At 57.3% G+C, this 27,355-nt stretch overlaps 1 protein-coding gene across 1 annotated transcript in view; it reads right to left on the bottom strand.

Annotated features, from left to right (window-relative positions):
• Positions 1 to 675: 675 nt before the first annotated feature.
• The window catches only part of RAP1GAP (RAP1 GTPase activating protein), a 40,826-nt gene continuing 14,146 nt past the window's right edge, over positions 676 to 27,355 (bottom strand). Inside the window, exons 3-25 of the mRNA XM_066637905.1 lie at positions 19,366 to 19,401; positions 18,662 to 18,709; positions 17,769 to 17,807; positions 17,243 to 17,428; positions 15,332 to 15,435; positions 15,156 to 15,234; positions 14,677 to 14,730; positions 14,097 to 14,180; positions 12,836 to 12,936; positions 12,586 to 12,715; positions 9,552 to 9,707; positions 9,205 to 9,276; positions 8,707 to 8,793; positions 8,223 to 8,363; positions 7,725 to 7,856; positions 5,812 to 5,889; positions 3,754 to 3,863; positions 3,025 to 3,138; positions 2,682 to 2,813; positions 2,279 to 2,373; positions 1,860 to 1,963; positions 1,315 to 1,346; positions 676 to 717 (exon numbers count right to left, since the gene is read on the bottom strand). Of these exons, the coding sequence (XP_066494002.1) occupies positions 1,338 to 1,346; positions 1,860 to 1,963; positions 2,279 to 2,373; positions 2,682 to 2,813; positions 3,025 to 3,138; positions 3,754 to 3,863; positions 5,812 to 5,889; positions 7,725 to 7,856; positions 8,223 to 8,363; positions 8,707 to 8,793; positions 9,205 to 9,276; positions 9,552 to 9,707; positions 12,586 to 12,715; positions 12,836 to 12,936; positions 14,097 to 14,180; positions 14,677 to 14,730; positions 15,156 to 15,234; positions 15,332 to 15,435; positions 17,243 to 17,428; positions 17,769 to 17,807; positions 18,662 to 18,709; positions 19,366 to 19,383 (2,073 nt within the window). The 5' untranslated portion in view covers positions 19,384 to 19,401 and the 3' untranslated portion in view covers positions 676 to 717; positions 1,315 to 1,337. The remainder of the gene's footprint in view (positions 718 to 1,314; positions 1,347 to 1,859; positions 1,964 to 2,278; positions 2,374 to 2,681; positions 2,814 to 3,024; positions 3,139 to 3,753; positions 3,864 to 5,811; positions 5,890 to 7,724; positions 7,857 to 8,222; positions 8,364 to 8,706; positions 8,794 to 9,204; positions 9,277 to 9,551; positions 9,708 to 12,585; positions 12,716 to 12,835; positions 12,937 to 14,096; positions 14,181 to 14,676; positions 14,731 to 15,155; positions 15,235 to 15,331; positions 15,436 to 17,242; positions 17,429 to 17,768; positions 17,808 to 18,661; positions 18,710 to 19,365; positions 19,402 to 27,355) is intronic.

Genomic DNA, 27,355 nt, shown 5'->3' with positions numbered 1-27,355 from the left:
GCCCACTCCTTCCTCCTCTCAACATGCTGCTGAGCTGCCTTCAGAAGAGGGAGAGGAAAAACACAAAGAGCGGGATGCACTGGGGGGGACGGGAACACAGGTGCTCTCCAAGGATGGTGGGTCTGCGGCCTCAGGGCAGGCTACCCTCAGGAGGAGGAAAAGCTGCTGGAGGTCCTGGGTTAGGGATTCCTGCTTAGTCCCAGGGCTTCTCAGGCAAGGTCCAGGGCAGATAGACTCTGTCACCTGTCGATGTGGCTCAGTGACAAAGCCTAGCCTAGGTGCTCCTGCACCATCCCAGCAGTACAGCGGCACCCCTGGCTGCACGGCTTCCTCTTTGCCAAAGGTGGGGGTCTAGGAGTCTGGTAGGATGTGGGTGGGCGTGTGTGAGAGATTGTCCGTATCTTGAGGCTAAAGTTTGGCATCATGGACTCCTGGGCTGCCCCATGAAGGGGCTACAACTGGGGGGGGGGCTTTGAGCACCGCTCATGGAAGGGAGGATGATGGGGTGGGGCGACTGAGAGCTTTGGTCAGAGAGGCAGTGCTCCCCTCCACTGCCAGTTTCACTCCCAACCGGACTTGCAGCCAGAAGAGGCAGGAGGGGGCAGTGATTCAAGACGGAGCCATGGGAGGGAAGGCCTTGCTCAAGGGACCATCTTGTGCTTCGACGAATATGGGAGCCTTCCTCCGGTCCCTCCACTTGTGCTTCATCACGGTGTGCTGCAAGTGGGCAAGGGGAGAATCGGTCAGCACCACATGGCAAGCATGTAGGGCAGTGTCTCCAGGGCCTAGTGGGGGGTTGAACAATGGGGATGTTCACTGAGATGGGGCAGGGAGGGACCAGAAGGGGCAGTCTGGGAATGCCCTTGGGACGAGTTGGTTGCCCTGGGAGCGGCTCTGGGCTCGACCCACCCAAAGATAAGGTGTCTCATAATGCGACTCGCCTGTTATCGAGCGTCTCTGGTGTGTGCTAAACGCTCCCCCCCCCCATGTGAGGTCCTGAAGTGCTCCTGACAAAGGCACCTGAACACTGTCACCATCACAGCGTGCGCAGAGAAGGCCGGGTAAGGCTGAGAGGAAGTGGAGTGCCCGAGCTCAGGGCAGAGACAAGAGTCCAGCCAGGGACTTCCCGACTTGTAGCTCAAGGCAGACTACCAGGGGATGGGAGGGTGGCATCCAGGAGCACCGGCCCTCTCACTTTTACACTTTTGGGCAGGGATGGCCATCATGCAGCCTGGGCACCAGCATGGCAGGAGGGCGGAGGGGCCTCTTCCCAGGAGCTGACATGAACCCAGAGAAGCAAAGGAGGGCTCTGACCTTGTGGGGAGGCATGTCCACGGCTAGCAGCTCTGCATGAACAGACACACAGTAAAGGAGGACCAAGTTAAAATCGCGACAGCGGGAGCAGCCAACAAAATGGATCAGCTCATGCCCCAGCCCCAGCCCCAGCCCCCTGCCCCCATGGAATGTCTACAGCGCGCCACTGCTGCCTCCTGTGGGCTTGTTCCATATGCTCAGAGGCTTTATCAAAAGCCTCAACTCAAAGTCCCATCACACTCAAGTGTGTACCCATGGGACCCAGGGTAGGATCTCTGGGCACATAAGGACTGGGGGGGGGGGGCGACAGGCGTTCACAGCTGGGGGCACGGGGCATGGCCTGAGGCTGAAGCTAAGCAGGGCTCCATCCTGCACACTTCCCCAATCCAATTCACTACTAAACTGGTTCACATTCCCACCTCCTACCCCCCCTCCCATGGCCCACATCTTAGCTGTGGTCCTGAACAGACCTTGCCTCCCCAACAGACTGCTGTGGTTGTGCCTGTGACTGAAGGCCCCCTGAAAATCTCCGCTGAGGCACTCACCAGGTGGGAGGGCTGCTGCTCTGCTTGTTCCAGCTGGATTTTGATTTCTGGACACGAGGGGTCTGCGGATCTTCCGGGGTCTGGCTGGGGAGAGCAAGAAGGGCCTAGAAGGGGGAGTCAGAGGTGTACAAAAGCCACGAGTGTACAACACCCCCACCCCTATACCACAGAGCAAGCAACGAAGCCTGGAGCCAGTTTCTTGGGTCAGAGGAAGATCAGACTTCTGGAAAGCAAGAGTCGTCCTGCCTCGATGCAGAGCTGGATCCAGACGCCTCTTGTCCCTTAGCTTCCCTGGGTGCAGAACAGGGACCCCCAACCTATCTCGCAGGAATGCCTCCGATGGCAAGCAAGGCTCGTGCAACTGGCTCTCCCACTTAGGCAGGGCTACCTGGGAAAGGGGCATCAACAGTGCCAGCTACCTGGAGAGCTGCCCCCACTGGTGCTGCTGAGACTGTTGTCCAGCCAGGTGCTATAGATGAAGGAGTCCCGCTTGTGTGGCGTTCCTGAAGACTGGCTCTCCTGGGGGATACAAAGTGGAACAGCAAAGAGGGCTGCCTCCCTCTGGTGCCAGAACATGCTCATCGCCTCACCGTCCAAGGTCTCCCAGGAAGTCCAACCCACCAACCTGCTCTCCTCCCAAGCACCAGGCAAGGAAAGCAAACAAAGAGCCATGCTGAAGTCCAGCCAAACTGCCTTGTGCCCTCCCCCAAGACAACTCACGGCAGGCCACAGCTCTGCTTGCTGCCTGGAGGAACGATGCCCTCCTCTTCCAGGCTCCATTGGGCCTTCCACTCCATGGCACTCGTCATCGAGTCCTTGGACCTGCTTACCATGCTGGGATTGTCATCAGGACCTCCTTCGTGCTCCTCTGCCACACTGCCAAAGCTGCTGGCACTCGAGGAGGAGCGTGAGAAGTCCCGCAGGGCCTCTGGCTTCTGTGCTGCAGGGTCCGGCCTGCTGGGGCAGACACGGCCCAATGAGGACTGGACAGGGGCCACCTGCCTCTGCCAGTCCAGCCACAGCAGGTTCCAGATGAACTGCTGCAAGGACGGACCCCTTCTCTCACAGTGGGCTGTGGGAGGCCACCATTAAAATTTGGCCAATATTTGCTCCTGGACAGTAGGAGGCCCAGAGACCCACCCTCATTTGGATGTTGAGCGCTGACCTGTTCTTGGTGGTGGGCATCTCTGGAGAACTCTGATTGGATGAGTGTTCCGACTTGGGCTCCTGGGTTATGGGACTGATGTCCAGGGTCTGCTGGGCCCCTGTTGGGCTCTCCCTGTGGGGCATGAATCAACTCATTAATTTATAAACCACTTTTCCAAAAAATTCAAGCATTGCAGTATGAAGAAAACTTTCTTAAAAACTCAGTGATTACCTACTAAACCAGTGGTTCCCAAACTATGGGTTGGGACCCACTGGTGGGTCATGACCTAATTTTTGGTGGGTCACCAAAGGGTGATGAAAAGATCAGATAACTAATTGCCTCAAGCCATGAGGCTATTCAAAAATCAGATATTGTAGCTGTTAATTACCCTGCAAAGAACTCAGCTCCTACAGTTTGCAAGCACGTAAATGTTGATAAATGTTTGAGCATCTTTCTTCTGGTTATTATTACTTATTAATAAAATATTATTTCTTTCTAGATCACCATTTTAAAGTCTGGTAAACCTAGGTGGGTCCTGATAGAGTGTCATTTTAAAAAGTAGGTCCAGGTGCTTAAAAGTTTGGGAACTAACCACTGTACTAAACATAATGAACAAACACACAAAATCCACCAAAAAAAATCTAACAGAAGACCCCCCCTTTGGAAAAAAGGGGTGAGCTTTCCTCATTTCTTCCATTTCAGGATGTGGGGTGGCCAGGAAGTCCCCCCTTTCCCCCCCAGCCCCACCTTTTCTCCTGCACCTCCTGAATGTTCTCGATGCCAATGGCACTGCTCCTCCGTGAGCTGAAGGGTCCCGACTTCTTCCGTGTTGGGCTCTTCCCAGGGACGATCAGAGACTGGAAGAGATTCAAACCCATGGTAGGAAGACCAAGACTCGGAGAGGGGGTGGGAGGCCTGAGTGAGGGAAGTACAGAGCCTGTGACCGCAAAGGGCCAAATGCTGGGAAACCTGTTCCAGCAGCTGCCAGAAATCAGATATGTGGCAGGAAATCTGGGACCCTGCAGTTCTACACGGCACAATACAAGCAAGGCCCCCCCCCCAGATGCTATTTCATTGAGGAAGCTGGATCTAAAGGGATTCTCCTAAAACTAGGGTTCCCATGGGTCCTTGGGTCATGGGAACTAACTCTCTTTAACCCACTATATTGTCAGTTCTTTCACTGCCCCGGTACATCAAGAAAATCCAAAGAAGGACTCATGTGGTTGACAAAAGTAGATATGAATCCTACCCCCCTCCCAGTAGTTGGAGGCGCGGGAACAGGAAGCCAGGCATGTAGGGGAAGTACACACTGCTTCTAGGCAGGACAGAGGGCTGCCCACTGCAAGGGGCAACTCTCCTGCTAGGAGAGGCAGAGGACTGGCATGAGGTGGGGGGGGCTTAATGGAGGGTAGAAAGAGGATAGAAAGGGAACTGTGGCTCCCCCCCCCCCAATACCAGGCATATTTTGATACAATTCTTAAAAGAACAAATAGGAAACTGTGAAAAATCCCTGTAGCTATTTTCTCCAGATCAGCCCCCAAACTGCAAACTGACCCATTAGAAAGAGAATCCACACAGGCAGTCACAGCAGCAAAGACTTTAGAAAACTGTGACTTCATTCAGTGACTTTTGAAAACTGGACGAGCAAGCAGCTTTTGACTTGGCCAGAACCTCCCAGAGCCCAAGTAAGAAGGGGGGGTGGGGGCAAGTGGAGAAATGCAGGAAGGAGACCCTGCAGCCCCCTGGGCTCTCTAGCCCAGCTGCCCACCCCACCAGCCTTGCACAGCCTCTCACTGAATGCCCAGCTGGGTGCAGGGTCTCTTCAACCTCAGAAGCCTGGCCAATGACTTGGCAATACGTCACATGCTCTGCTGCTCTTGCTGGAGCTGTGTGGAGATTTCTCTCATTCTCCTGCTTTGAAAATGTGCCCTGGGTGGCAAGAGTAGGGGCAGTGGTGGTTGTGAGAGCGAGTTCTTAGCAACAGCAGGGCTGGCGAGCAGGAGATCCATGTGCAAAGGAGGCAGACAGGAAATGGGGGGAGGGGAGAACAAGGTAGCAGCAGGAATAAGCCTTCCCGGCCACTTCACCTTAACTCTGGGCTCAAAGATCCAGCCAGCTTCCCCTAGAGCGGGATTCTCCTGCTTCTTCAGCCCCAGAGAAAACGCAAAGGGAGCCAAATCCCACCTGGCTGGTTCAAATTGCTGGGAAGGGGTATTTGTGTGGGGGAATGGCCAAGAAGATGCCATTATAGAGCTCCCGACATTTTGGAGCCCTGCCGGTTCCAGGGGAGTTTTGCTGTTTAAGAAGAACAACAACTGCAGCCCACCAGAGATTCTGCCCTCTGCAAAAGACAGACAGCTGGGCCGCCCTTTTGGGCCACTGCTCACGGGCGAGCAGCAGCATGTTTCAGTCTCTTCTCTCCTGGAAGCAGAGGGGCGAGGTGCACCAGTGCTCTGGAGGGCAACACTGCAGGCTTCCACGCTCCTCGAGAACCTGGGTGCAGGGCAGTGGCCAAAAGAGAAGGGAGCCCAGATGACCGTGACGTGGCTGAAATTCACAGGTATGATCTGCAGAGAGTCACCAGCAGCTCTTCCCAGAGCTCTGCAGGAGGAGTCCCACCCTCTGGGGTATTTCCCACCAGGATAAGTCAGGGAACGTCTCCCACTTCTGCCCATTGTGGAAGGAGCAGCTGCACAGCCTGGGGGGCGGGGGTGCTGCCAAATGAAAGAGGGCCAGAGGCGAGGGGAGCAAGGGCAAGAGACAGTCACGGGGAAAGAGGCAAGGAGAGAGAGAGAAAGCAGCAACCTCTTCTATGGTGCCTATCCCTATGGCACTGCCTCGACGTCCATACCTACTCGCCGTTTTTCCAGGGACAAGCAATGACTGGCAAGCGAGCGAAGAGTGCAAAAAAGACAGGTGGGGAGGGGGGAACAAAGGAACGAGAGAAAGAGAGAGAGAGAGAGAAAGAAAGAGAAAAAACAAGAAGAAAGTCATGCAAACAAAATGGCGCTTGGTCGTCAACATCCCAACAAGGGCCTTGAGCGGAAGCATATGTGGCACTTGAGGCCCCTGCCCTGGGAGGCGGTGGGTGTGCGGACGGCATGGGAGAGGCCAGGGAAGGAGACCCCGGGACCCCACCAGGTCACAGCAGCAAGTGGGCTCAAGAGCCAGGGATGAATCCTGCTGCTGAGTCAGGCCACTGGGCCACCCAGCCCAAGATTCTGGACTTGGACTGACAGCACCTCTCCAAGGCATCGGGTTCTCAGCCCTTGCCACTCAATCCCTAGCGGGAAATGCCAGCGGAGGGGGAAACCTGGGGCTTGCTGCCTCACATCAGCTGCCCCTCCATCCTGAGCCAGACCTGTGAAATGCAGCCTACTCTCACTCCACAGTGCTTGGCAGGGAAACTCCTGCCCCACCACTTGCTCCCTTGTGGCTGGAAGTAGTGCTGCGACAGAGTCTGCTTGAACCTGCTGGATGCCAAGTGGGGAGGCTCTTCTGCACCTGGGCAGTGGCTCTTGCCAGGCAGGGGCGCTGCAGGTGGAGGAGGAGGCGGGGGCCAGACTCGATGGGAGCAGGATCGGCCTGGGAGAGGCCAGCAGGAGCCCCAGGCCCTTCCCTACAGCAGGTCCCCTGCTCTGATGCCTACACTGGTCTCTGCTCCCTCACCTCATCCCCCAGGGCCAGGCTGCCGCTACACAGAGGCCAAGCCACCCTTGGACACAAACAGTAGCTTCGAGGAAGCTATACACGTTTTGGGGAGTCCAGCACCCCATGTCCAGGAAGGGCAGCATGTGTGATGGAAGCACTCTGTGGGGCTCTCTCCCACCCCAACTTCCTTCCACGTGGCTGGTATGGCTGCCACTCCACCCCCCCCCCCGCCCTTGAGATCAAACCAGGGTAGTGAGCACACCATTTGTCCACACAAGCAGAAGCAAGGAGTCTCGTGCCAATGGCAGCTGGCGTGTGCTTGCAACTGCAAATACATTGTCACGGGGCTAGTGAGCTGCTTCTGGCTGAGGGGAATCAAGCCAAAGAGACTGAGTGCATGCACTTGTACATGTCGCACTAGAAACCTTGCACATAGAAGACAGCAATCTTTGCACTGCTATCTGGGAGCCACAGAGAATCAGGTCTTGCTATGCGGAAAGGCTTTACTCGGTCCCCTGCTACTGGCTCTGGAGCAAAGGCGCCCTCATGTGTCTGCTCTGAGGCACTGCACTAAAGTGTCCCGCCTGAGAGCCCAGAGAGCAGAAGGTGGGGCCAGCTCAAGCCAGGACTGGCAGCTTCAGTAATGCACAGAAGCAGGAATCAAAGGGGTAGAGAAGCCCACCTGCTTGTTTGTCCCAGTCCTTCAGGGCAGCCACTACAGCCAGTGGACTGAAATTGACTAGACCTGTCCGGGAGCAGCTCCTGGTCCACTCAATTTCAGCCCTCAGGGGCTTGACTTTCTCTCCTGCTGACAAGCTTCCTCCCTGGGGCAGCTGATGGACCTCTGTGACAAGCAGGGTGGTGCTGGGCTAGGTGGCCTCCCCTGGCCCAGTGAACTTTCCTGGGAAGCGGCTTTGGGGCAGAAGGGGGGAAGAAGAGGTACTGCAATGGCTAGGCAAGAAGGATGGGGTGGGTTGGGAGGGGTGGAGGCAGGTGGACAGCACAGGAAGATGAGGAGTCACAGGGAAGGGAAGGCAGGGGGCGTGAGCAGGAGGGGGGACACTCACTATGCCTGCAGCTTTGGCAATGTCTGGGTTGTTGTGTCCGAAGCTGCCACTGTGGCTGGTGGAGACAGTGCTCTGCCTCTTGCTGCCAAGGCCCACGGCATCCATTGACTGGCTGCGGCTCCGTATCACCCGCTGAAAAGCAGCCCTCGTTCTGTCATTATCTCTCTAGCAAGGGATGGCCCCACTTTCAGGAGCCACATTCCCTCCTTCCTGGGGCTGCTGGGCCAGACTGCCACATATCGGTACTTCCCAGGCACCCACCTGGGATCGACCAGGGTGGCTTCATCAGGAAATGCAGTGGGGTGGGGGGGACTGAGGCCAGGGGGGGCTTCAGGGGGCTCCTGGAAGAGCAGCAGCCCTCCCAGGGTCTGCAGCAGTAGGAGCCAAATCCTACAGCAAGCACTCAGGCTCATGGGCTTGGTCCTGTACCCCTGACAACACTTGGAAGGGAAGGGGTGCTCTCCCCCTGGGCCCGGGGGATGCGCCTTGCTCCCTCACCTTGAAGGACTCAAAGAACCCCCCACTGCTCCCGCTGCCGTTCTCCATCTTGTCCTCGTCGCCCCCCAGGCCCATCATGGCCTGGCTATTGAGGTGCAGCTCCTCGTAGAGGGTCTCCAGTAGGGCGGTCCGCGTGCGCTCCTGCGGTGGGTGGGGGGGGGCAAGGGATGGAGAAGACCCTGTAACCCAGTCGGAAGGAGTGGTAGATGGGAGGAGTGAGCCACCGAAGGGAGACAGCCTCCCCCACCAGGCCCTCTTCTGCTCTGAGGGCACCCTGAGCCAGGCCTGGCGTGCAGAAGACACCCCTTAAGATGACAGGTTAAGTTGAAGTGAGGAGCCAAGGCCGAGCTCTTGGAAGATGGGGCTGCTGGGGGACTCCATGCCAAGCCCCACCTCTGCTTCCCTTATGCCATCTTGGGGGATGGTTGCCGCATGCAAATCCTCACGAGCACCAGAATGGGGTGCGGCTGTGAGAGCTTCTCACCTCCAGCTTGGCAAACTTCTCTGCCTTGTAGCAGGCGTACTCGGCATTGATCAGCTTGGTCAGAAGGAATTCCTGGAACTCCGGCCCCTGCATCAGGAGGCAGGGAGCAAGAAGAGCAGAGGGACATTCTGGGGTCTGTCTGCCACTGCCCTTTCAGGCCCCCCCCCCGGGCAGTGGGATGCCCACCAATACTGCAGAGGGGAAGGCTCTGCCTGCTTGTGATAGGTGATGGGACAGGTTGCAGGCAGGGCTGCCAAGCGCTGGGGGGGCAGGCAAGGTCTGTGTTGAGAGGGAGGCTCAGCCACCTCACCTGGAAAGCGCATTTGGATGGAGGATTCTTCGTATGACGAGCTCACTTGCTGCTGTGCAAATCTGAATTTTAAAAACCAAATGCAGCAGAAGCAGGTGCCTGTGCCTTCTCAACTCAAAAACAGCCTGGAGGGGGTTGCCTGGGAGCAGATGCTGAATCAGCTGCTCAGGACGGCTGGCATGACTCACCTTTCGGAAAACAGCTGGGTTGGGCAGTGGTGGGCCAAAGAAAGGGACATCATCCCGGGCAGTGACAGAGACCTGCAAGCCAAGAGAGAGAGAGGCAGCTGCCTTGCTAACAAGATCTGCCACCCAGCAGCCCCCAACCCTGGCCTGGCAAAGTGTGTGGTCAGGCACTGCATGACAGGGCCGCTTGGTATGCCCTTCGCCACCCCTCTCCAGGACTCTGGAACTCAAAACAAGGGCCCTTGTCAAGAGCTGAGCTGAACACCGGCAGTCACAGACCAAGCCCCCCTCCCTGCCCAGGGATCTGGCTGCCCAACAGCCCCTGCACCATCCCAGAGCCGTACGGCCACCTTGTAGAGTGTGTTGCCAGAGCCAGGGTTTTCCGCCTGCACCACCACATAGGCGTGCAGGAAGTTGGAGGCAATCATGTCAGGGACGAAGGGCGTATTCTCGTCCTGGAAGACGATGGCCACGATGTCGTTGCCGATGTGCCGCTTCCGCTGCAGCTGGGGGGAGGACAGGAGGGTCACCACCAGGCACAGGAGCAGCGGCTGGTGGCAGAGCAGGGCAGGCGAGAAGCGGCCGCACTGCTCCTGGTGCGGAAGGAGCAAAGGCCTGGGAGTCTAGTGCCTGGTTCTCCCGTGGCTGCCAAGCCAGCCAGCCAGCCAGCCAGCGGCTCTGCCCACAGGCAGGGTCATCTCCCACCATTGCTCGTCTGCCACCCACCAACACTCAGGGGCTCAAGCACCAAGAGCCAAAGTGCGGCCATCACAAACAGCAGCTGACAGACCTCCAGACTCCTTTTCGTACCACCCAAGTCGGTGGCCCTGACCCCATCTTGTGGTCATTAATTCCACAGATCGGTGTGAAGAAGGCCCTCCTTGTGTCTGACCTGAATCCCTGCAAGGCAGTATCACTGGGGGCCTGGACTCTGCGTGTTGTGGGGGAGCAATGAGGAGGATACAGAGTCTGTGTTTTGGGGGCACGAGCCCAGAGCAAGGTCAACCAAGCAGACAGACCTGGACTCCCACCTGGACTTGGAGTCCTGATCTGCCTGCCAGGTGGACCAGGGCTCCCAGGTGAACCTGTGGCCTCCATGGCCAAGATTTGCTGTGTGGGTAGACCGGGGCTCCCAGTCCGATCGCTCCGCCAGAAGCCCTGCCCAGTGGGCACAGTACTCCCTTTTCTCCTGACTTTGCCCACTCCAGCAGGTGCCCCTAAATGCACTTACAAGTTAAAGCTGTTTGGGTCCACAGAGTTAGACATACCATTTATCAACATTATAATATGAAATCCATAATGCTCAGAATGGCACATTTGCATAGGATCTTTTTCAGGGACTATAATCAGTGCATTTAATCCCACAAGCCAGTCATAAAACACCACCTTTTTCTGCGGTGCAGCTCCCTATATTTCTAGTTTTGCATTTGACATCAACACAGATTTCTCCAATGTGAATATGCCCAGAAAATGATCCTGCCCTGATATCATATTTAAATCAGACTCTAAACAAAGGTGTGGCTAATCAGCTACAAGCACTTCCAAACAGAATCATTTAGCCAGATTTCTGCTTCTTCAACAAGCCCAGACCACACTTAATGTGGAAAGCCTGCTTTGGAAACATGATGTGGAAAGTCACAGCTCTCCTGTGCCTTTCACAGGGACATTCCAGGACAGACCAGAATTCAGCAGCTGTTCTTTTTGCACCAAGAACCAGCTAATCTCTTTAAGGGCCCAATCCTATCCAACTTTCCAGCACCGATACAGCCCCAAGGTAAGGGAACAAATGTTCCCATATCTTAAGGAGGCCTCAGTGACTGCCCCTCCACTGCAGGATGCAGTGCACACCCCACTGGTACAGTGCTGGAAAATTGGATAGAACTGGGCCCACAGTTCAAGGTAGGAAAGACTGGAATTCTCTCATCATGTCAAAAGGAGCACTTCAACAGCTGCCCTCCTTTTTCCCAACCCCCTGTGAGACATCTTTTATCTTTTATCTTTTCCCCATCCAGCCCCCTTTTTGGAGGATGCTTAACATCCAACATCCTGTGAGAGTGAACTGAAAAGGAATGTTTGCTCCTGGTTCTAATATGTTTCTGTGTGTCCTAACAGCTCCAGTTGGTTAATTGCAGTTCTTGCCAATGGGGGCAGGGGGACAGACAGCTGTCTGAGAGCCCAATCTTATGCATGTCTACTCAGAAGTAAGTCCCATTATAGTCAATGGGACTTACTCCTAGGAAAGTGTGGCCAGAATTACAGCCTGACAATCCAACCCTATGCAGGTCTACTCAGAAGTAAGTCCCATTATAGCTAATGGGGCTTACTCCCACGAAAGTGTGGCTATGATTGCAGCCTGAAAACCCAACCCTATGCATGTCTACTCAGAAGTAATGTCCATTATAGTTAATGGGGCTTACTCCCCAGTAAGTGTGGAGAGTATGGAAGCCTGTGTCTCCATACTAAAGAGTGGTAGGACTCGGTTTTGGCCATAGAAAGGCTGCAGTCCACTGTCCTGTTCCACTGTGCCAGGGCCCTTTCTTTCTCAAAAGCAGCGCTCCAGACAACCCTCCCTCCTCCCTAAGCTTCATTGGGATGGTCTCCTTTCCATCCAGCAAGGCGCCATCTGTTTGCAGCCTATGGGAGGACAGGGAGGACAATGCCCTTAGGTTAACTTTTAGGCTGCACTCCTGTACATACTTACCTGGGAGTAAGACTTACTCAATGGGACTTACTTCTGAGTAGACCTGCTCAGTGCAGCAACATCACTCTGCACCAGGGTATTTAAAGAACCAGAGTTGCAAATCAACTCTGCTGCTTTAAAAAAATTTTGGCCAATGGGGGGAACAAGGCTCCAGAAGGAGAGCAGATCCTTGGCTGATGAGCGCTGGCCAGCCATAGCTTGGAAACAAGGGGATGGCAAAGAAGCCTAAAAGTAATTGAGCAGGTCTACCCAGAAGTAAGTGTGTTCAGTGGGTCTTACTCCCAGGTAAGTACACACAGGAGTGCAAAGGAGGATCAGTCAGGACAGAGTGGCAGAGCAGATGGTCATAGCTAAGGGTTACTCCAGCCCCCCCCCAATACTCGGTGCCTCATAGAAAAAGCCTCCAAGAAGCACTGGGCTGCCAGTGTGACCCCCCCCCCCAGAAAAAACCTGGACCCACGCGTACCCTCTGCCACTGCCCTTCCCCACTGACACTTCAGCTTTGGGGGGGCCATGCACCGCCTATGGGGAGGGAAGAAGGGTGGGAGAGAGGAAACTCCACCCCTCCTGTTCTCTTGCATGAAAGGAGGATGGCTGAGGAGTCAGTAGGCAGCTGAGGTGAGGGGGCCTGAGCACCACTGCACAGGGCACACTTTGCTCCCCCTCCCTGGCCAACATCTTACTTGCTGGGCGTCTCCCTCGGTGTAGGGCAGCTTGGTGGAGACGTGGAACATGATCTCTTTGTGCCGGAAGTTGAAGTAGACTGACTCCATCCCCGTCTGCCCATGGGTCACATCTAGGCCTCCTCGAAACCTGCACTCACAAAACAGACCAGCTTCCAGAGCACAGTCAGGAGTAGGGACATGGATGGGACCCTGCCTAAAGCTCTGCAGCCGCTCAGCGAGTCTCCAGTGCGCTGGCCCCGGCACTCACCCCTTGAAGTCCTGCAGTTTGACCTTCTGGCCCAAGAACTCCAGGAACTCCAGGAAGGCTGGGCTCTCCTCATTGGTGCTGAAGAGCTCTTCCTCTGAGGTCTGCAAGACAGAGTTGGACTGAGGCGGGGGGGGGGGAGTGATGCCCTCCCACTGGTGCAGAGACAGGTGCTGGGGAAGGGGGAAGAACACCACCTCAGATTGCTCAAAGCCCAGGACACCTTTCTCAGATGCCAGCAGCTGCCAGTCAGGGCAGACCAGATACCAGACCAGGCAGGACTTGGCAAGAGCCCTCTGGCACCTGAAGCAACACCAATGCTTCATCAGAGGGCCGCTTTTCAGGAGGAGGAAAACAGAACAAGCCTCCTGCTTTCTTGAGCTCAACCTCTGCTGCTTCCAGTGTAAGGATGGCTCCAGGGCTCCCTCACATGCGCCAATAAGCTTAAGTATAATCCCAGCCTCAGCCACCAGGTGGAGCCACTTCCCCATAGCAAAACTACCACAAATTATGCTTGAGAAGGCTGATTGGGCCACTTTTCCCCACCACACCTTTGCATGATCGATGATCCACGGAGCATTATTGTTATAGGCGGGTTAGGACAGACAAAAGAAAATATTTCTTTACTCAGCGTGTGGTTGGTCTGTGGAACTCCTTGCCGCAGGATGTGGTGATGGCGTCTAGCCTAGACGCCTTTAAAAGGGGATTGGACGAGTTTCTGGAGGAAAAATCCATTATGGGGTACAAGCCATGATGTGTATGCGCAACCTCCTGATTTTAGAAATGGGCTATGTCAGAATGCCAGATGCAAGGGAGGGCACCAGGATGAGGTCTCTTGTTGTCTGGTGTGCTCCCTGGGGCATTTGGTGGGCTGCTGTGAGATACAGGAAGCTGGACTAGATGGGCCATGGCCTGATCCAGTGGGGCTGTTCTTATGTTCTTAACTACAATTCCCAGGAAGCCTTGCAGGTCTCTTGTTATCTGGTGTGCTCCCTGGGGCATTTGGTGGGCCGCTGTGAGATACAGGAAGCTGGACTAGATGGGCCTATGGCCTGATCCAGTGGGGCTGTTCTTATGTTCTTATTGTGATTTCTGAACATGAAAGCTGCACAGGCAGAAGGCACGTGGCAGGATGTCTAGGTAGCTTGGCGTGGGATGCTGGAGCACCCCTACAGACTTGGAGAAGAGAGCGGAGAGGAGGGTCCCCTAGGAGCAGGGGGAGCAGGCGGCCCTTTCTCACTTTGCTCCTGACACATTCACCCACCTGGCCGAGCTTCTGGTAGATGACACCGAACTTGAAGTTGTTGCTGATGACGTGTTCGTCAAAAGTCACGATGAGGCGTGAGGCCTGCGTGGGGTGCCAGGAGGGGCTGGTCAGCAGCATGCACGGGCTGGTGCCTGCCGCAGCCTTCTGGACCTGCTTGCTGTGCCCCTGAAAGTGCAACTGCAGACCCTCTGCGGAACGAGGGACCCAAGGGCCTGGACCTCCCAACAGTTGGAGCCACAAAGCGTGGATGGGGGAGGCACCAGCCATGTGCATAGGGCGCCCCACAGTCGGAACCCTCTCTCAGGGGGCAGCCCAGAGCATCATAACGGCGCTCCAGAGGTGAAGAGATTTACCCGCAGCAGGAGGAAGAAAAATGTCTCTCTTTTCCCTTGTGACTTTCAGGCACCAACCTCCCCACCCCCTATGGCTGCACCAGCAACAGCACCCTCCCATAGCGTCACCTCACAGCTGACACTCCGTACCATGGGGGGGAGGGCAGGAACCCTTTGCACAAACAGGCCTTAAGAGAGGGACTAGCTCCAAGCGCCCCCCCCCAACAGCTCCTCAGCACTCTCACCTTTGGGTACAGAACAGGGTAAAAGCGATCCACATTCACGTCTTCACACACCAGCTGCAGGGGGAACACCAAAGCCGTCAGGTGGAGCTCCTGCTCCCATCGCCCAGAATCTTTGGCAGCCCCCACATGGTGGAAACATGTGTGCCATGTAGGTATGCACTCCACAGCCCCCTCACCTACTGCAGTCCAGGATCAGGTCCCTTGAACCCTGGCTGCCAGTGGACGTGCAACATGCCTGCCATCTTGATGGGGAAGGCCTGAGCCTGGGATCAGATCACTGCCTGGCTGGATTCTGGGGTGGGTCTGTCATGAGGCCTGCAGGTGCTGTTCTTGCAGAAGCCACGGCTCCAATGCTGGGCAGTCGCCCTTCTTCCCCCACCCGCCACGGACCCCCCTTCTGCTGGGCGGCCCCTGAGTGTGCAGAAACAGCAGCCAAGCCCACAGGAGCTCAAGGACCATGTCGTGCCAGCCAGACTCACCTTGGCCATCTGGACCACGTTGGGGAACTCGGTCAGGCAGGAAATGGGGATGACGTCGTGGTAGGTCCGGCACCTGGTCCTGGGGAGAGGAGGGGGTAAGGACACTGCTGGAGGTGAGGCCAGGCCACAGAGCCCGCCTGCCCTGGGGGGAGGAGGAGGAGGGACCCTCCACTAACCGCAGAAGGAGGCGCAGGTGCTCCTGGTCCCCAATCACGTCATACTTGAGGGAGAAGACCAGGTGGCCAAGGGCAGCGTCCGCTGAGTAGTAGTTGAAGTGCTCCTGCCGGGAGAGGGGAAAAGAGCTGAGGTGGACTCCAGGCAGAGCCCCGCTGGGCCCAGCCTCCCGGTGCCACGGGGACCCCCTCCCGGTGGGGCAGGAAGGCTGCTTTCCTCTCCCAGCAACTGCTCTTTCTTCCCAGACAGGCGTCCTGCAGGCAACCACCCTGACTAGCAGCCACTGCCTGATCCCTCCTCCTTGAATCTGTCCAGGTCTCTTTTAGTCAGCTCAGTTGGCGGACACCAGCACATCCACGTCTCCACAAGCAAACTGCACGTTCTTTGAGGGAGGATCCTTTGGCCTGCCCTGAATCACCTGCCCAGAAGGAGAAAACACCCCCTCCCCCCTCCCCGGCCATGCCCAGGATTATTTTATGTAACTCAGGAATACTCCACCTTCAGCTGCCTTTCCTACTGTCCATCCCCCACGGAAGGAGCTCCAGCCCTCCCGCTCTGTTCCGGCTCTGCGGCCGCCCACCTGAGACCAGGTGAGCAGAACTCCAGCACTTGGGAGTACGTATGTGGCCACACCACAGGAGGCAGAAGGGAGGGCAACAGCATTGGCATGCTTGGCTGATGGGGGACACTGACCCAGAGTGCCCTCAAATGCAGCTGGGAAGTGTCCAAGGAGAAAACACCCCTCCAGTAGCCCTGGCTCCTTTCACTCCTGTGGGGACCCCTAGGAGTATGGGCTGGGGGGGAGGAGTGCAGCTGAGAGGCCAGGCGTGGCCCCAGCACAACATGTCAAATGCTGGATCTCAGTCTGCCCTGGCACAGCCAGGCACCCCGCCCTTGGCACACACACACACACACACACACACACACACACACACACACACACACACACACACACACACACGCTCCGGCTCAGCCACCAGCAGCAGAGCTGCTGCTGCTGCAGAGAACAAAGGAGAGAAAAGGCTTGGGGTGTGTGTGTGTGCACTGAGAGCATGCCTGGAGCCAAAAGAAGCTGCTGCTTTGAGCCAGCAGGTGCTTCAGGCCACGTTGGGGGGGGGGCAGCCTGCTTCTGCGCATTATGTGCAAAGGTTGCACCCTTCCCCACGTGGCCTGTCAGAGCACATACCCCAAGAACTGTGGCCATTGGAGCAGCAGGGCGGCTTTGGCAGAAGAGGGACCCCAGTCCCAAAACTTGCTGTCTGTGCTGGGTTTGGCCTCCAGGGCCTCCAAGCTGGTCACCAGGGCTTGGCTCGCAGCTTCTAGGGCCGTCTAAACTGCTGCTGCAGTGCCACTGCTATGCAACCAGAGCCGTTCACTGGTGGGAGCCTGCAGAAGTGACAGGGTTCTGTCCCTGCAGAGCCCCCAAGACAAGAGACCACCAAGCCCTGGAGAGACACTGCAGGCCTGAGGCAGGGCTGAAAAAGCAGAAGGCAGCTCAGGGGCTGTGGGCGGCACCTGGGAAACACTCTTGGGCAGGGCTGGGAAAGACGCTCCTGGAGCTCAGGGGCCCAGGCCTGGCCAAGAGAGGTCTGCTGCACCCCCAGAACCCCCTTAGGGCTGCTCCAATGCCCAGTGGATGTGAGAGGGTTTGGGGATGTAGTTATTGTTTCAACAAAACACTGACCACGCAGGGGACAAGAGGACAGTCAGGAAGAGTGAGGGGGGAGAGAGAGTGGCCAACCGGAGCACAAGCTGAGTGGAGACTGGCCAATCAGAGCTGCCACAGGAGCGGAGATAATCAGCGAGGCAGCTCTGAGAGGTGATGGTGGGGGACATGATGATCACTTGGAGGAAAGACAGAGCCACCCACATGGATCAGGATCAGGAGCAGAAAGACCTGGAGGCCTCCTCACCTTGCCCAGGAAGTGTTTCCGGTAGATCTTGGCCATGTGGTTACACTCCAGCTTCACCTTGGAGGTTGGTGACTGAACCTGCTCTGCCTCAAGGAAACCGGTCAGGTCGTGGTTAGTGCCCTCAATCCAGTAGCCCCCGAACTGGGGCAGCAGGATGAGAGGGAACGGCCCCTCGCGGCCCAGGACCTGGAGGAAACAGGAGGCAGAGACACCCTAGCCCAGCAAGGGTCTCCCCAGACAGACAGGGACTTCTACCCTGCTATTAACGCCACACAGACTGCCCTGCCCCCTGCCTGCCCCACACCCTAGACCAGGGAGGTGGCAGCAGCAGAAATGCTGCCCCACAGTGCTGTAGAAAGCTTTCCATGCCTAAACATGTACTCCTTTGGCGCAATGTCCCTGTGATGTGCCAGTGAGGAGCCCTGAAAAGCCTGGCAGGCAAGTGCCCCTCCTGCCCCCCCAGCACTGGCCCTTTTGAGCTATCATTCTGTGCAGCCCCTCCCGTTGCTGGCAGCATCTGCCTCACCTCATGGACGCTGGGGTAGGGGATGTAGTCCTCTTCTGTCTGCAAAACATAAAGGACAGGGATGCCAGCTGGCGCCAGGAATGAAGAGGAGATGGTGCGGAGAGTGTGGGTGCATGTGCACGCAGCCCCAACCCCCTCCTTCACACGGTTTGGCGACGGCCCTCCTGGCCCCCCAGCGGGATGAGTGGGGAGCTGGTGCCTGTGCCTGGTGAAGAGGACCTGGAGGCCAAGGCCAAGAGGCCAGCAGCTGTGTGCTCCCGCCGAGAGAAGTGCCAATGGGGCAGCAGCTGGTAGGGGGCACTCTTGCCTGCAGCCTGTGCCACAAAGGCGGGCAGGAAGAGAAGTGGAACTGCCCCCCATGAAGGGGACAAGGACCAACAGGGCGACCACAACAGCTGTGCAGTCTGAAGTCCAGAGACCAGGCAGCCTCCACTGGGTTTTGAGTTCACTCCTGAAGGAGGTGCCCTTCACGGCCAGGCAGTGTGGGGGGGGGGCTCATCTCCTGGGCAGCCGGGCCCCTCCCCACTTTGGGATGCGACCATTCTGCCAGGCCTGGCTCAATAGGGCAGAAGAGAGAAGCTCCTTCCTCCATAGGGGGAGGGGGACAGCAACCCATAAATGCCCACCAGTGCCATGTTGACAAGCACTGACAGGCGCTTCTCCCTTAGAAGGCTCCCAAAGCAGTTTGGTGAGGATGGTTCTGGGGGAGTTACCCCACACTGCACCAGCCCAAGAGAAAAGAAGCCCCCCCCCCGAAAAAACCGCACAGCCCTGCTGCCCTCTGGGCAGAGGAAAAAGGTGCATCACAGGGAAGCAGCCATGGGGAACAGAGGCTAGGCTGCAGCGTTTGGTCAGTGCTGCTGCCGCCAGTGAGCCCCCCCCATGGCACGTACCTTGAGAGGAGGTGGGAAGGAGCAGCGCTGTTCATCCATCCTGCTTCCCTGGAAGACAGGCAGGCCAGCCAGAGTCAACAGCTAGCAGGCACCAGGCAGGCCTCCCCAGGCCCTTGGCCAAGAGCAGGAGGGGGGAGGACACATCCTGCTTGGCACGGGCCTGCCTGGCAAGGCCTTAGGGTGTGTGCAGGGCTTGTGTGTAGGGCACAGGAGCCTGATGCTGCTGCTGCTATTGGATGCTTGGGGGTTTGCCAGCCGGGCTGGCGGCTCCCTAGACAGCCTCTCTTTCCACGGCTCCATTTGACCACTGCGGGGTCTGGCTGTGGGGTTCTGCCTCTGAACCAAAGTCCCCAGGGTGCAGACCCAGAATCTATTCTGACAGCCAGGAAGCCCCCTCTAAGAACACACAGAGGACTGCTGGTGGAGGACATGCCTTAGAGCACATGCAAAGTGCTTCTTCTACCACAGCAAAGGGTTCGGGGTTGCAGAGGGTAGGGACAAAGCATCAAGGAAGGATTTCAGGGCAGGCATCAAGCCTGCTCCCCCCACAATCCTAGGCCCTCCCAAGCGCTGAACCCCCTGCGGGAAAAGAGACAGTCCAGGGTTGGGCCTCTCCATCCAGGCCCCTTCTCCAGGGGGCACCAAGACTCCTCCCAGATACGGGGGGGGGGGCAGGCTCAGGCAGGCCCCAGCAGATGACTCACCTGCATCTTCTCAATCATCTCAAACAGCTCTGTGTTCTGCAAGAGACAGAGGGAAAGGGGCTGTCAATGGCCTTATCCTCTGGGTGAGATCCTTGCCCCACTACGACCAGAAGACTGCTCAGAATCCACCACTTGCAACCCTCGGCAACCCCCCCAAAAGCAAGCCCTCCGCCCTTCCTGCTCCATAGATGGGTCACCGAGGAGCACAAAGTAGCACTGTAGCACAGGCTGGTGCTGTGCAACCTAAGCCCCTGCACTGCCTGCAATGTCCCTGCACTCATAGGGAAGAGGTCCCGCACTGCAGGGCCCCACACCCAGGCATCGACCCAGGGACAGGAGCTCTGGGGACGCACTTCCAGCACCTAGCTGGGCCAGGAGATGCCTCCTGCCTGTTTGGGCAGCACCTCAACCACCCCAGGGACAGGGACACAGGCGGCTAAGCTTTACTCCCACTTCCCCACCTCTGTTGCCAGGATGGGCAGAGCTTGGCAGAGAGCAGGCGACCTGGTCTCTGGAAAGACCAGGCTGGGGAGGCCTCCCATTGGAACACAGAGCTCTGAACTGCACTTTGACAGGAGCAGACTGGCAAAAGCCCACTGGCCACCTCTGGTTCCTCAGCAGCTCTGCCACATTTCCTGGCCCCTCACTGCCACCTTGCCAGGGATCAAAAGACCAGTCACAGGAGCTGCTCTGGCCATCAGGGGCTGGGAGTCAATGGGTACTCACGCTGTAGGGGCTGTCGTCTGCAGAGCCCCTGTAGGGGGACAACCCTGGGGAGGCTGGGGGACACAGCCACTCCGCCATCCTCTGCCTGCCTCCTCTTCCTCCGGGGCTGCTGGGGTCACATCCCTCCCACACCTGGTGGCCAGAAGCACTGGAGGCTCGCAGCTTCCAAGGGACAACCAGCGCACAGAGTGGCCTCCTCTCCCCCTCCTCCTCTCCGTGCCCCCAGATGACGAAGGAGAGGAGAGAAGCCTTGGCCAGCTCCCCAGCAAGCCCTGCAGCCCTCCTGCTTCTGCCCCAATCCCTCCCTGGCTCCAGGATCTGCTGCTGTCGCCACCGCCTTCACCGCCACTGTGTATGTACTCTTTGGGCGTGGAGCCAGGTGCTGGAGAAGGAGGAGGAAGCCAGGGAGAGGAGAGCAAGCAAGGCAGGTTGTGACTCCAGCCCTTCCCTGACTCTGAGCAGGAGGAGGAGAGGAAGGAGCAGCAGCGGGAGCTGGAGGGGCGAGTAGGAGGAGGCAGGGGCCTGGACCACTGGGGTCACCATGGCAACTGGCCTACACTTGAGGGGGATGAATAAATGGACAGGGAGGGAGGGAGGGGCCTGCCAGGATCCCGTCACCACTGCCCCAGACCAGAGAGCTCTCCCTGGGGCAGCAGGGCAGGTAGAGTGGAGCCCTCCCCCACATCGATGGTTGGCGCTCACAGCTCACATTTGTGTACAGAGGGACAACAGCAACAGAGGGAGGGCCTGTCCCATGGCGCCTGCAGTCCAAAGCAGGACTCACTGACGAAGCACGTCCCTCTCTCCCAAGCCCTGGAACTCAAGACTGGCTGAGAGCCCTCCACCCAGCCCACAGCCAGGCAGCCTGCAAGAGCCTCACTAAACTGAGAATTCCCTCCTCCTCTCCCCCCACGCCTGCTTTTGTAATTAAGGCTGTTTGCCAGTTAATTAAAGAGAATTAAGGGTGCTCCTTTAACCAGTTAATTGATCCGCTAATTGAAATGGAAAATGAGTCCTGCAGGTCCTGAATGCACTCACAGGCCCTGGAAGTGATGGGGAGGGGGCTTCCATCTTGGCCCCCACGGCTCAGCGGCCACACATCTCCCGGTTGCCTGGGGCGCAGGAGGGACCCCATGACGAACCCTTCTTTCTTCCCCCACCCCAGGCATGCAGGAGTCCGGGCCTGGCTTGGCGCCCACATTTCTAGTTTTGATACCAGTGACGTGACAGCATGGGCTGAGCGTGTGGCGAGTGCCTCCCCCTCACCACCAAGCAAGCCTCTGCCAAAGCACCAGGGGTCGAGGCTCACCTCACTAGCAGCTCCCTTCCCAAACAGGGACTTTGGCCCCCCTCCTGCTATCACAGCTCTCCACACACTCAGAGCGGTTCAGGGACAGGTGAGGTGGTCAGAGCTTCACTGAGCCAGAACCATCTTCAGTCAGTGCTGTCCTTGTACGTGGTCTCTGTCCTAAGGCAGTCTCAAAGTAGACCCAAAGGAGACAGCAGAGGCAGGGACAGAAGCAATGGAGGCAGAGGAGGAAACTACCATTTCACGCACATGGACTTGGGATCAGCTGCAGGTAGGAGCACCAGAGAGCCACCTCTTGTCCCAAACCAGCAGCCAAGCGTTTCCAGCCTGGACCAGCTCTGGTCTTGAGCAGAAAAACTGAGGCCAAGACCAGAGCTGGTCCAGGCTGGAGACGCTCGGCTGCTGGTTTGGGACAAGAGGTGGCCCTCTGGTGCTCCTACCTTACCAGAGGTTACCAGGTTGCCTTCCTGGTGGTGGACTGAGGGCTGTTGTGCTGCTTTCAGACACCTTGCAGGATTTGCCTGCTGCTCAGCCACCACAGATGCCAGAAGCAAAACCCTCTGGAAGCTCCCCCCCAGCAGACGAAAGTGCATGCCGCCACAATATGGCGGACATGGTTCTGGATATGGCAGAGCTGCAACCCCTCTGCCCTGGGCAGAGTCCACTAAGACCTGCAGGCCACAGCCAGCTAGGGGTTGTGCTGCTTCCCTCCCCAGGGACAGGGTGTGGGGCGTCCTTGGGCGTCCTTGCCCAAGGGCATTTTCATCCCATGGTCTTGCACAGGGCCCTGTCTCCACTGCTGAGCTGCAGATTCCAGGCGTACCTTCTCCACTGAGAGGCTCAGACAGGGACTGAGACAAGGAGCCCTTTCACCTCACCAGGCCTGGCTGGCAGACCAGGGCAAGGGGGAAGGAGGGAGTCAAATGCTTCTCCCTGGCCCAGCAGAGCAAGTTCCCCTGCAGGCTTGTGGCCTTCCGAAGCTCTTGCCACCAGCGAGCACACCCCCAACATCAGCTAAGGCTCCACCGGTTCGGAGGAGGCCACACAGCCATGTGGGCCGGGGCAGCCCGACAGCTCTCTCTGCAGCCGTCTCTCTGACGCTGGCCTTGTGCACCAACCGGACACAGAGACACACAGGCCTCAGGGCCAGGTGTCTGTGGGAGGCGGTGCACCCTGGCCGCCCTTGCACTGTTGGGGCAGTTCCAAGTGTGTGTGACATCAATCCAGGAGGCAGCAGGGATCTGCTCTTCTGAGATGCCCCCCAAAGCACAGAACGGCCTCTCCTTCCACCCAGTATGGGCTAGAGGGGGATGGGGTCAAACAGCAGAGTTGCTGAAGGAGCCCCGACAGTCAGAGTCTCACCCCAAACAGCTGCGGTGGTAGGGGGTGATGCTATGGACAAAATGTATATGTTGCATGTTCCCTCCAACAAGAGTAATTGATCATTGCAGTGACTGCCCTGAGGGGACCTCAAAGCCTCACCAACCAGAAGCCTTCCACCTCCCTGGGGAAAAGGTACCCACCTCTGGGGCAGAAAGCAGAAACAGGAGCACCTTGCAAGGAAGATCACCACAGTGGCAGCAGAGTGGCAGCAGGCCTGTGCGGGGCAGGGGAGGGCCCTACAGCAGTTCGCATGCAACTGAACACACAAGGTGGCTGGGCCTCAGGAAGGGATGCTGTGAGGGGGAAGGCAAGGGACTGGACTCCCTGCTGGCGGTTGCTTGGAAACCCGCGAACCTGCCCAGGACGCCTGCCTGGAAAGGCTGCTGCATGGGAAGGCCCCTCCTTCCAGCCAGCTCCTGTTGCCTGCCCACCTGCTTCACTTCCCTTGCAGGTACTTTGTGAGGACAGGTTGGCAGGTGCAGGGAGAAGAGGGTCCTTCTTCCCCCCAGGCCCACAGTGCTTCAGGTGGTGCTGAGAGGGTGCTCAAGTGCTGTTGCAGATGAGGAAGCCAAGGTTGGGGGGGGGGCACACAGACAGGCAAGACAGATGGGCAGAGCAACAGCCGTTGGTGGTAGGAAGAGGACGAGGGGGGGATGAGCAGGCTTGCCCCCCCTTCTGCACCAGGAGGAGAATCAAAAGGCAAGGATCGCTCAGAGGACTCTGCAAGGGAGAAACCAATCTGCATATCTGCTTGGTCACAAAGTTCACTAGGTAGCCCACCCAGTCCTGCACAGACTGCTCTGACTGGCAGGTCTCCAACAGAGAGAGGGCATCTGCAACCAGAGCTGCTGGGGACTGAGCTGGGGGCCTGACACTTGTACTCAGCCACTCCGCTGCACCCCCTTCACTTGTGGCTTGCCTGGGGCAGCACCTCACACCCTGGTTGGCAGCTGCTTTCCAAGGCCTCTCCCAACCCTCTGACTGGCGAGGCTGAGGCACTGCTGGAAGAAACACCTGTCGCAGAGCGGCTCTTACCGTGGGGTGGTGCTGAGCAGGGTGAGGAAGGTCTGTGCCTACACTGGGGACTTCTAGGGGGCCGCTGGAAGTGGAGTGGATTGGCCCATTGCTCCTCCTGGGGAAAGAAGTATGGTCAAGTCAGAAGAGAGCAGTCCCAGTCTGTGGAGAGGAATGGTCAAGTGCCAGGTGCTTGGGCCAGGGGGACCTCCAGGTGCATGGAGACAAGGGGGCACACCAGAAACGGCCTCCCCAGCCTGGTGCATCCATAAAAGACTCCCCCAGAAACAGCCGTGTTTCTGAGCACACAAGTGGCTCCTGTCATGCTGCAACAGCTGGGCCTTGGAAGGCAGGCAGGCCCAGCGGTGTTCAAGGGTGCCCTGAGTGCAACGGTGGGCAGCAGCTGTTTCTCTGGTGGACTCTGGTCTCTGCCTCCCAGTACAGCACCACAGCTGGCAGGCCAAGGGTGTAAGGGACAGCCAGGCCCCTGCCCAACTGAGACTTACAGCCTCTTTTCCTGCAGATGTTGGGCTGCTCATCTTTGGCACCTCAGCAACAAGCCTGGCCGCTTCCACCTCGGTTCATGTGAGAGCCACTACTGTGGGCTGGGCTGCTTCCTGGGGGCTCTTCTTTTGGATCAAGCACTTTCTGCACTCCTGCCCACACTGCTCTTGGGGGGTCATGGCACCCCCCCACACACACACAGCTGCCTTCTAAACAGTCTCCATGGCAACAGAATACAGGCGAGAAGGGACAGATCTGAGCCTCCGCTTGGCAAATAATGATTGGCAACTACTGCCAGAAAAGTGCACATTGATGGTGCCAAGCTGTGCACTTCACTTTGGGCACCTGTGTGGGTGGATGGGCACCTTCCACCTGCAAGAGCTGGGCTCTTGCCCCTCTCCACAGATGGGACCTGGACGTGGCCCAGCTGAGAGACAGCTGTTGGGCAGAGAGGTTCCTACCAGACACCTCCCTCCAGGCTCCCCTGAAACCTTCCAGCCCCCAGGCCTGCCCCTTCATTCCCCCCCAAGGCCTCGGAAACCAAGCTCTGCTGGGACACTCCTCCTTCCTCTACTGCAGACCCACCAACACTAACAAGGGGGTGTGGATTGGGAGCCCGAAGCAACCTGCAGCACACAGCCAAACAAATCCCCATTTTGTTTGGGGAGGGAGGGCTTTGCCCAGCAGCAGAGCTGGCCCTACTCAGCATGCAGGAGGGGCCGGTGGCCTCTCCAGGGTGGGCTGGAAAGGACTCCACCCTGCCCAGCCTGCTGCAGGGTCAGTACGGACAGTGCCAGCTCAGGACCCTTGCACAGCCCTCCACACCCCAGTAGCTGTTTTTCTGGCTGCCCAAAGCAGGCCTAGTGGTGGCTTCTCCAACCCCTGCCCATGGACAGGAAGTGTGTCCGCAGGGCAAGCTCTCCTCATCTCCACCCAAAAATACTGAGTGGAGCAGGCAGCTTAGGTCACCCACTCCCGGCACTTCTAGGGGAAAGGAAGAGGTGCCTTGTTCGGTCAGGTTCTGTAGGTGTTACCCACCCAGAGACTTCCTGCCGACTCTCCCCACATGACCTTCCTCAGGGAGTCTCAGTCTGACAACCCTTTCAGTAACAGAAAAAAGGGCTCAGGGACAGCCAAGGAAGCCTGCAACCCCCGAAGGAACCGGAGGCTTTTCCCATCTCAAATGCCAGGGCTGGTCCACCCAGGAGGGCAACTGAGGTGGCTGCCATAGGCAGGCGGAGTCTGCGGCCCAGTTGCTCCTGCCCCTCCCCAGACAAGTGGCACATATGTAAATCTGTACAAATAATTCCATGCACCAGCTCCAAACAGCACAAATTTCATGCAAACAGGGAGCTAAATCTGCAAGGCCCGAACAGCTGTTGAAAGTGCTTGTCATGACACAAACACAGAGCCTTGGAGGTGGGGGGGGGCCCATTTGCAGAAAGCCTTCTGGTCGCAGCCCCACTAGGGGATTTTTAAAATTTTATTTTACTCCTGAAGTTGATGGCCAAAGCAAAGCTGTAGTAGGATGCAGCTCATGGTAGAGCAATACTGGCATCCAAGGGGCCCCCTTCTCTGTCCCCCCCCCCACTGCTTGCAGAGGTGCGGTCGGTGGGTATGAAACAGTGGGTTTCATACCCACTGGTATTCATAGTGGTATGAATGCCTGCTGGCATTCTCAGGGTAAGCAGGGAAGTGCTCTTGTCTGCCTGAAGAACAATGCTTCAGGGCCCTGACCAAGCAGGCCCAGGGAGCTCCCTGGAGAACCTGTCAGTCCTTCCGGGCCACAAGTCTCCTTTCTGTGATTGGAGGTGTGGGGGCTCAGGAAGGACTTGCTGGGTTTGCCAGAGGTCACTAGGTGGCGATTTCCCCCTTGAGTAGAATGCAGGAGGATTGGCGGAGAAAGACGCAGGTGACACAGCTGAAACAGCTGGCTGCCAATCCTGAAAGCAACACCTGGCACCAGCCCAGGCCTCCAGGCCCATACCTGGAGGGGGGCAAGTGGGACAAATGCCCTGGGTGCCAACCCTCTGGGGATGCCTCATTGAGCCTCACCTCCCTGCTACCCATTTGCCTTTTTTCTTTAAAGGGAAAGACGGCGGTAGCCCCGGCAGCTTCTGTCCCTTTTAAAAAAAAAACCTCCTCTCAGCAGAGGAGGGGTGCCCATGACTGCTGCTGGAGAGGAAGCAAGCTGCTGCTTCTCCGGCAGCGATACAGTGCTGGAATAAGCCACCCCCTGCCCTCCTCCTTTATAGGAGGAGAGGAAAGGGATGCCCTAGAGAAGCAGCACGCTGGGAGTTGCGACTCTTGACGCACTGATGCAGGGCAGGGGTCTCCCCGGGCCGGGGGTTGGAGACCTCTGCTATCGGACGACCGTTTCCTCTCCTCCGGAGGAGGGGAGAGGGCACACTAAAGAGGTAGCGTTGCAACTTCCAGCGTGCTGACCCTTTAGGGTGCCATCTTGTTTCCTCCGGAGGATAGGAAATGGGTGCCCTAGAGCGGCAGTACACCGGTAGTCGCAACTCCCGGAGTGGTGCCTCTCTAGGGTGCCCCTTTCCTCTCCTCCTATAAACCCAGAGTTCAATTGCTGCTGGAGAGGCAGCTTCTAGAATGGAATGGAAAAGAGGGTATGGGGCAGAAAACAGCCACTGGGGGACTCCATTCCAATCAAGAGTTATTAAGGAACTGAAGAACAAAGTTGCTGATCTCTTGACTAAAATATCTTGACAAGACATCTGCCTTGGGTGCCACCATAATAATAATAAGAAGAAGCAGAAGCAGAAGCAGAAGACACATGGCCACGGTGCCAGAAGATGATAGCAAATGTCACGCTCATGGTTGAAAAAGGAAGAAGGGTCCTGGGAAACTACAGGCTGGTCAGCGTGACATCTGCTTCAGCTAAGATGGTGGAATGTCTCATTCAGGATAAAATCTTATAACACATAGACAAACGAGGGAGAATCAACATGGCTTCTGGAAGGGTAAGTCTTGCCTCACAAAACTTTTAGATTTCTTTGAAAATGTCAACAGCTACATGGATGTGGGAGAACCTGT

Source organism: Tiliqua scincoides, chromosome 9, assembly GCF_035046505.1.
Source record: "Tiliqua scincoides isolate rTilSci1 chromosome 9, rTilSci1.hap2, whole genome shotgun sequence".
In the NCBI taxonomy this organism is placed as follows: domain Eukaryota; kingdom Metazoa; phylum Chordata; class Lepidosauria; order Squamata; family Scincidae; genus Tiliqua; species Tiliqua scincoides.
This window is presented reverse-complemented; position numbering and strand designations above follow the sequence as displayed.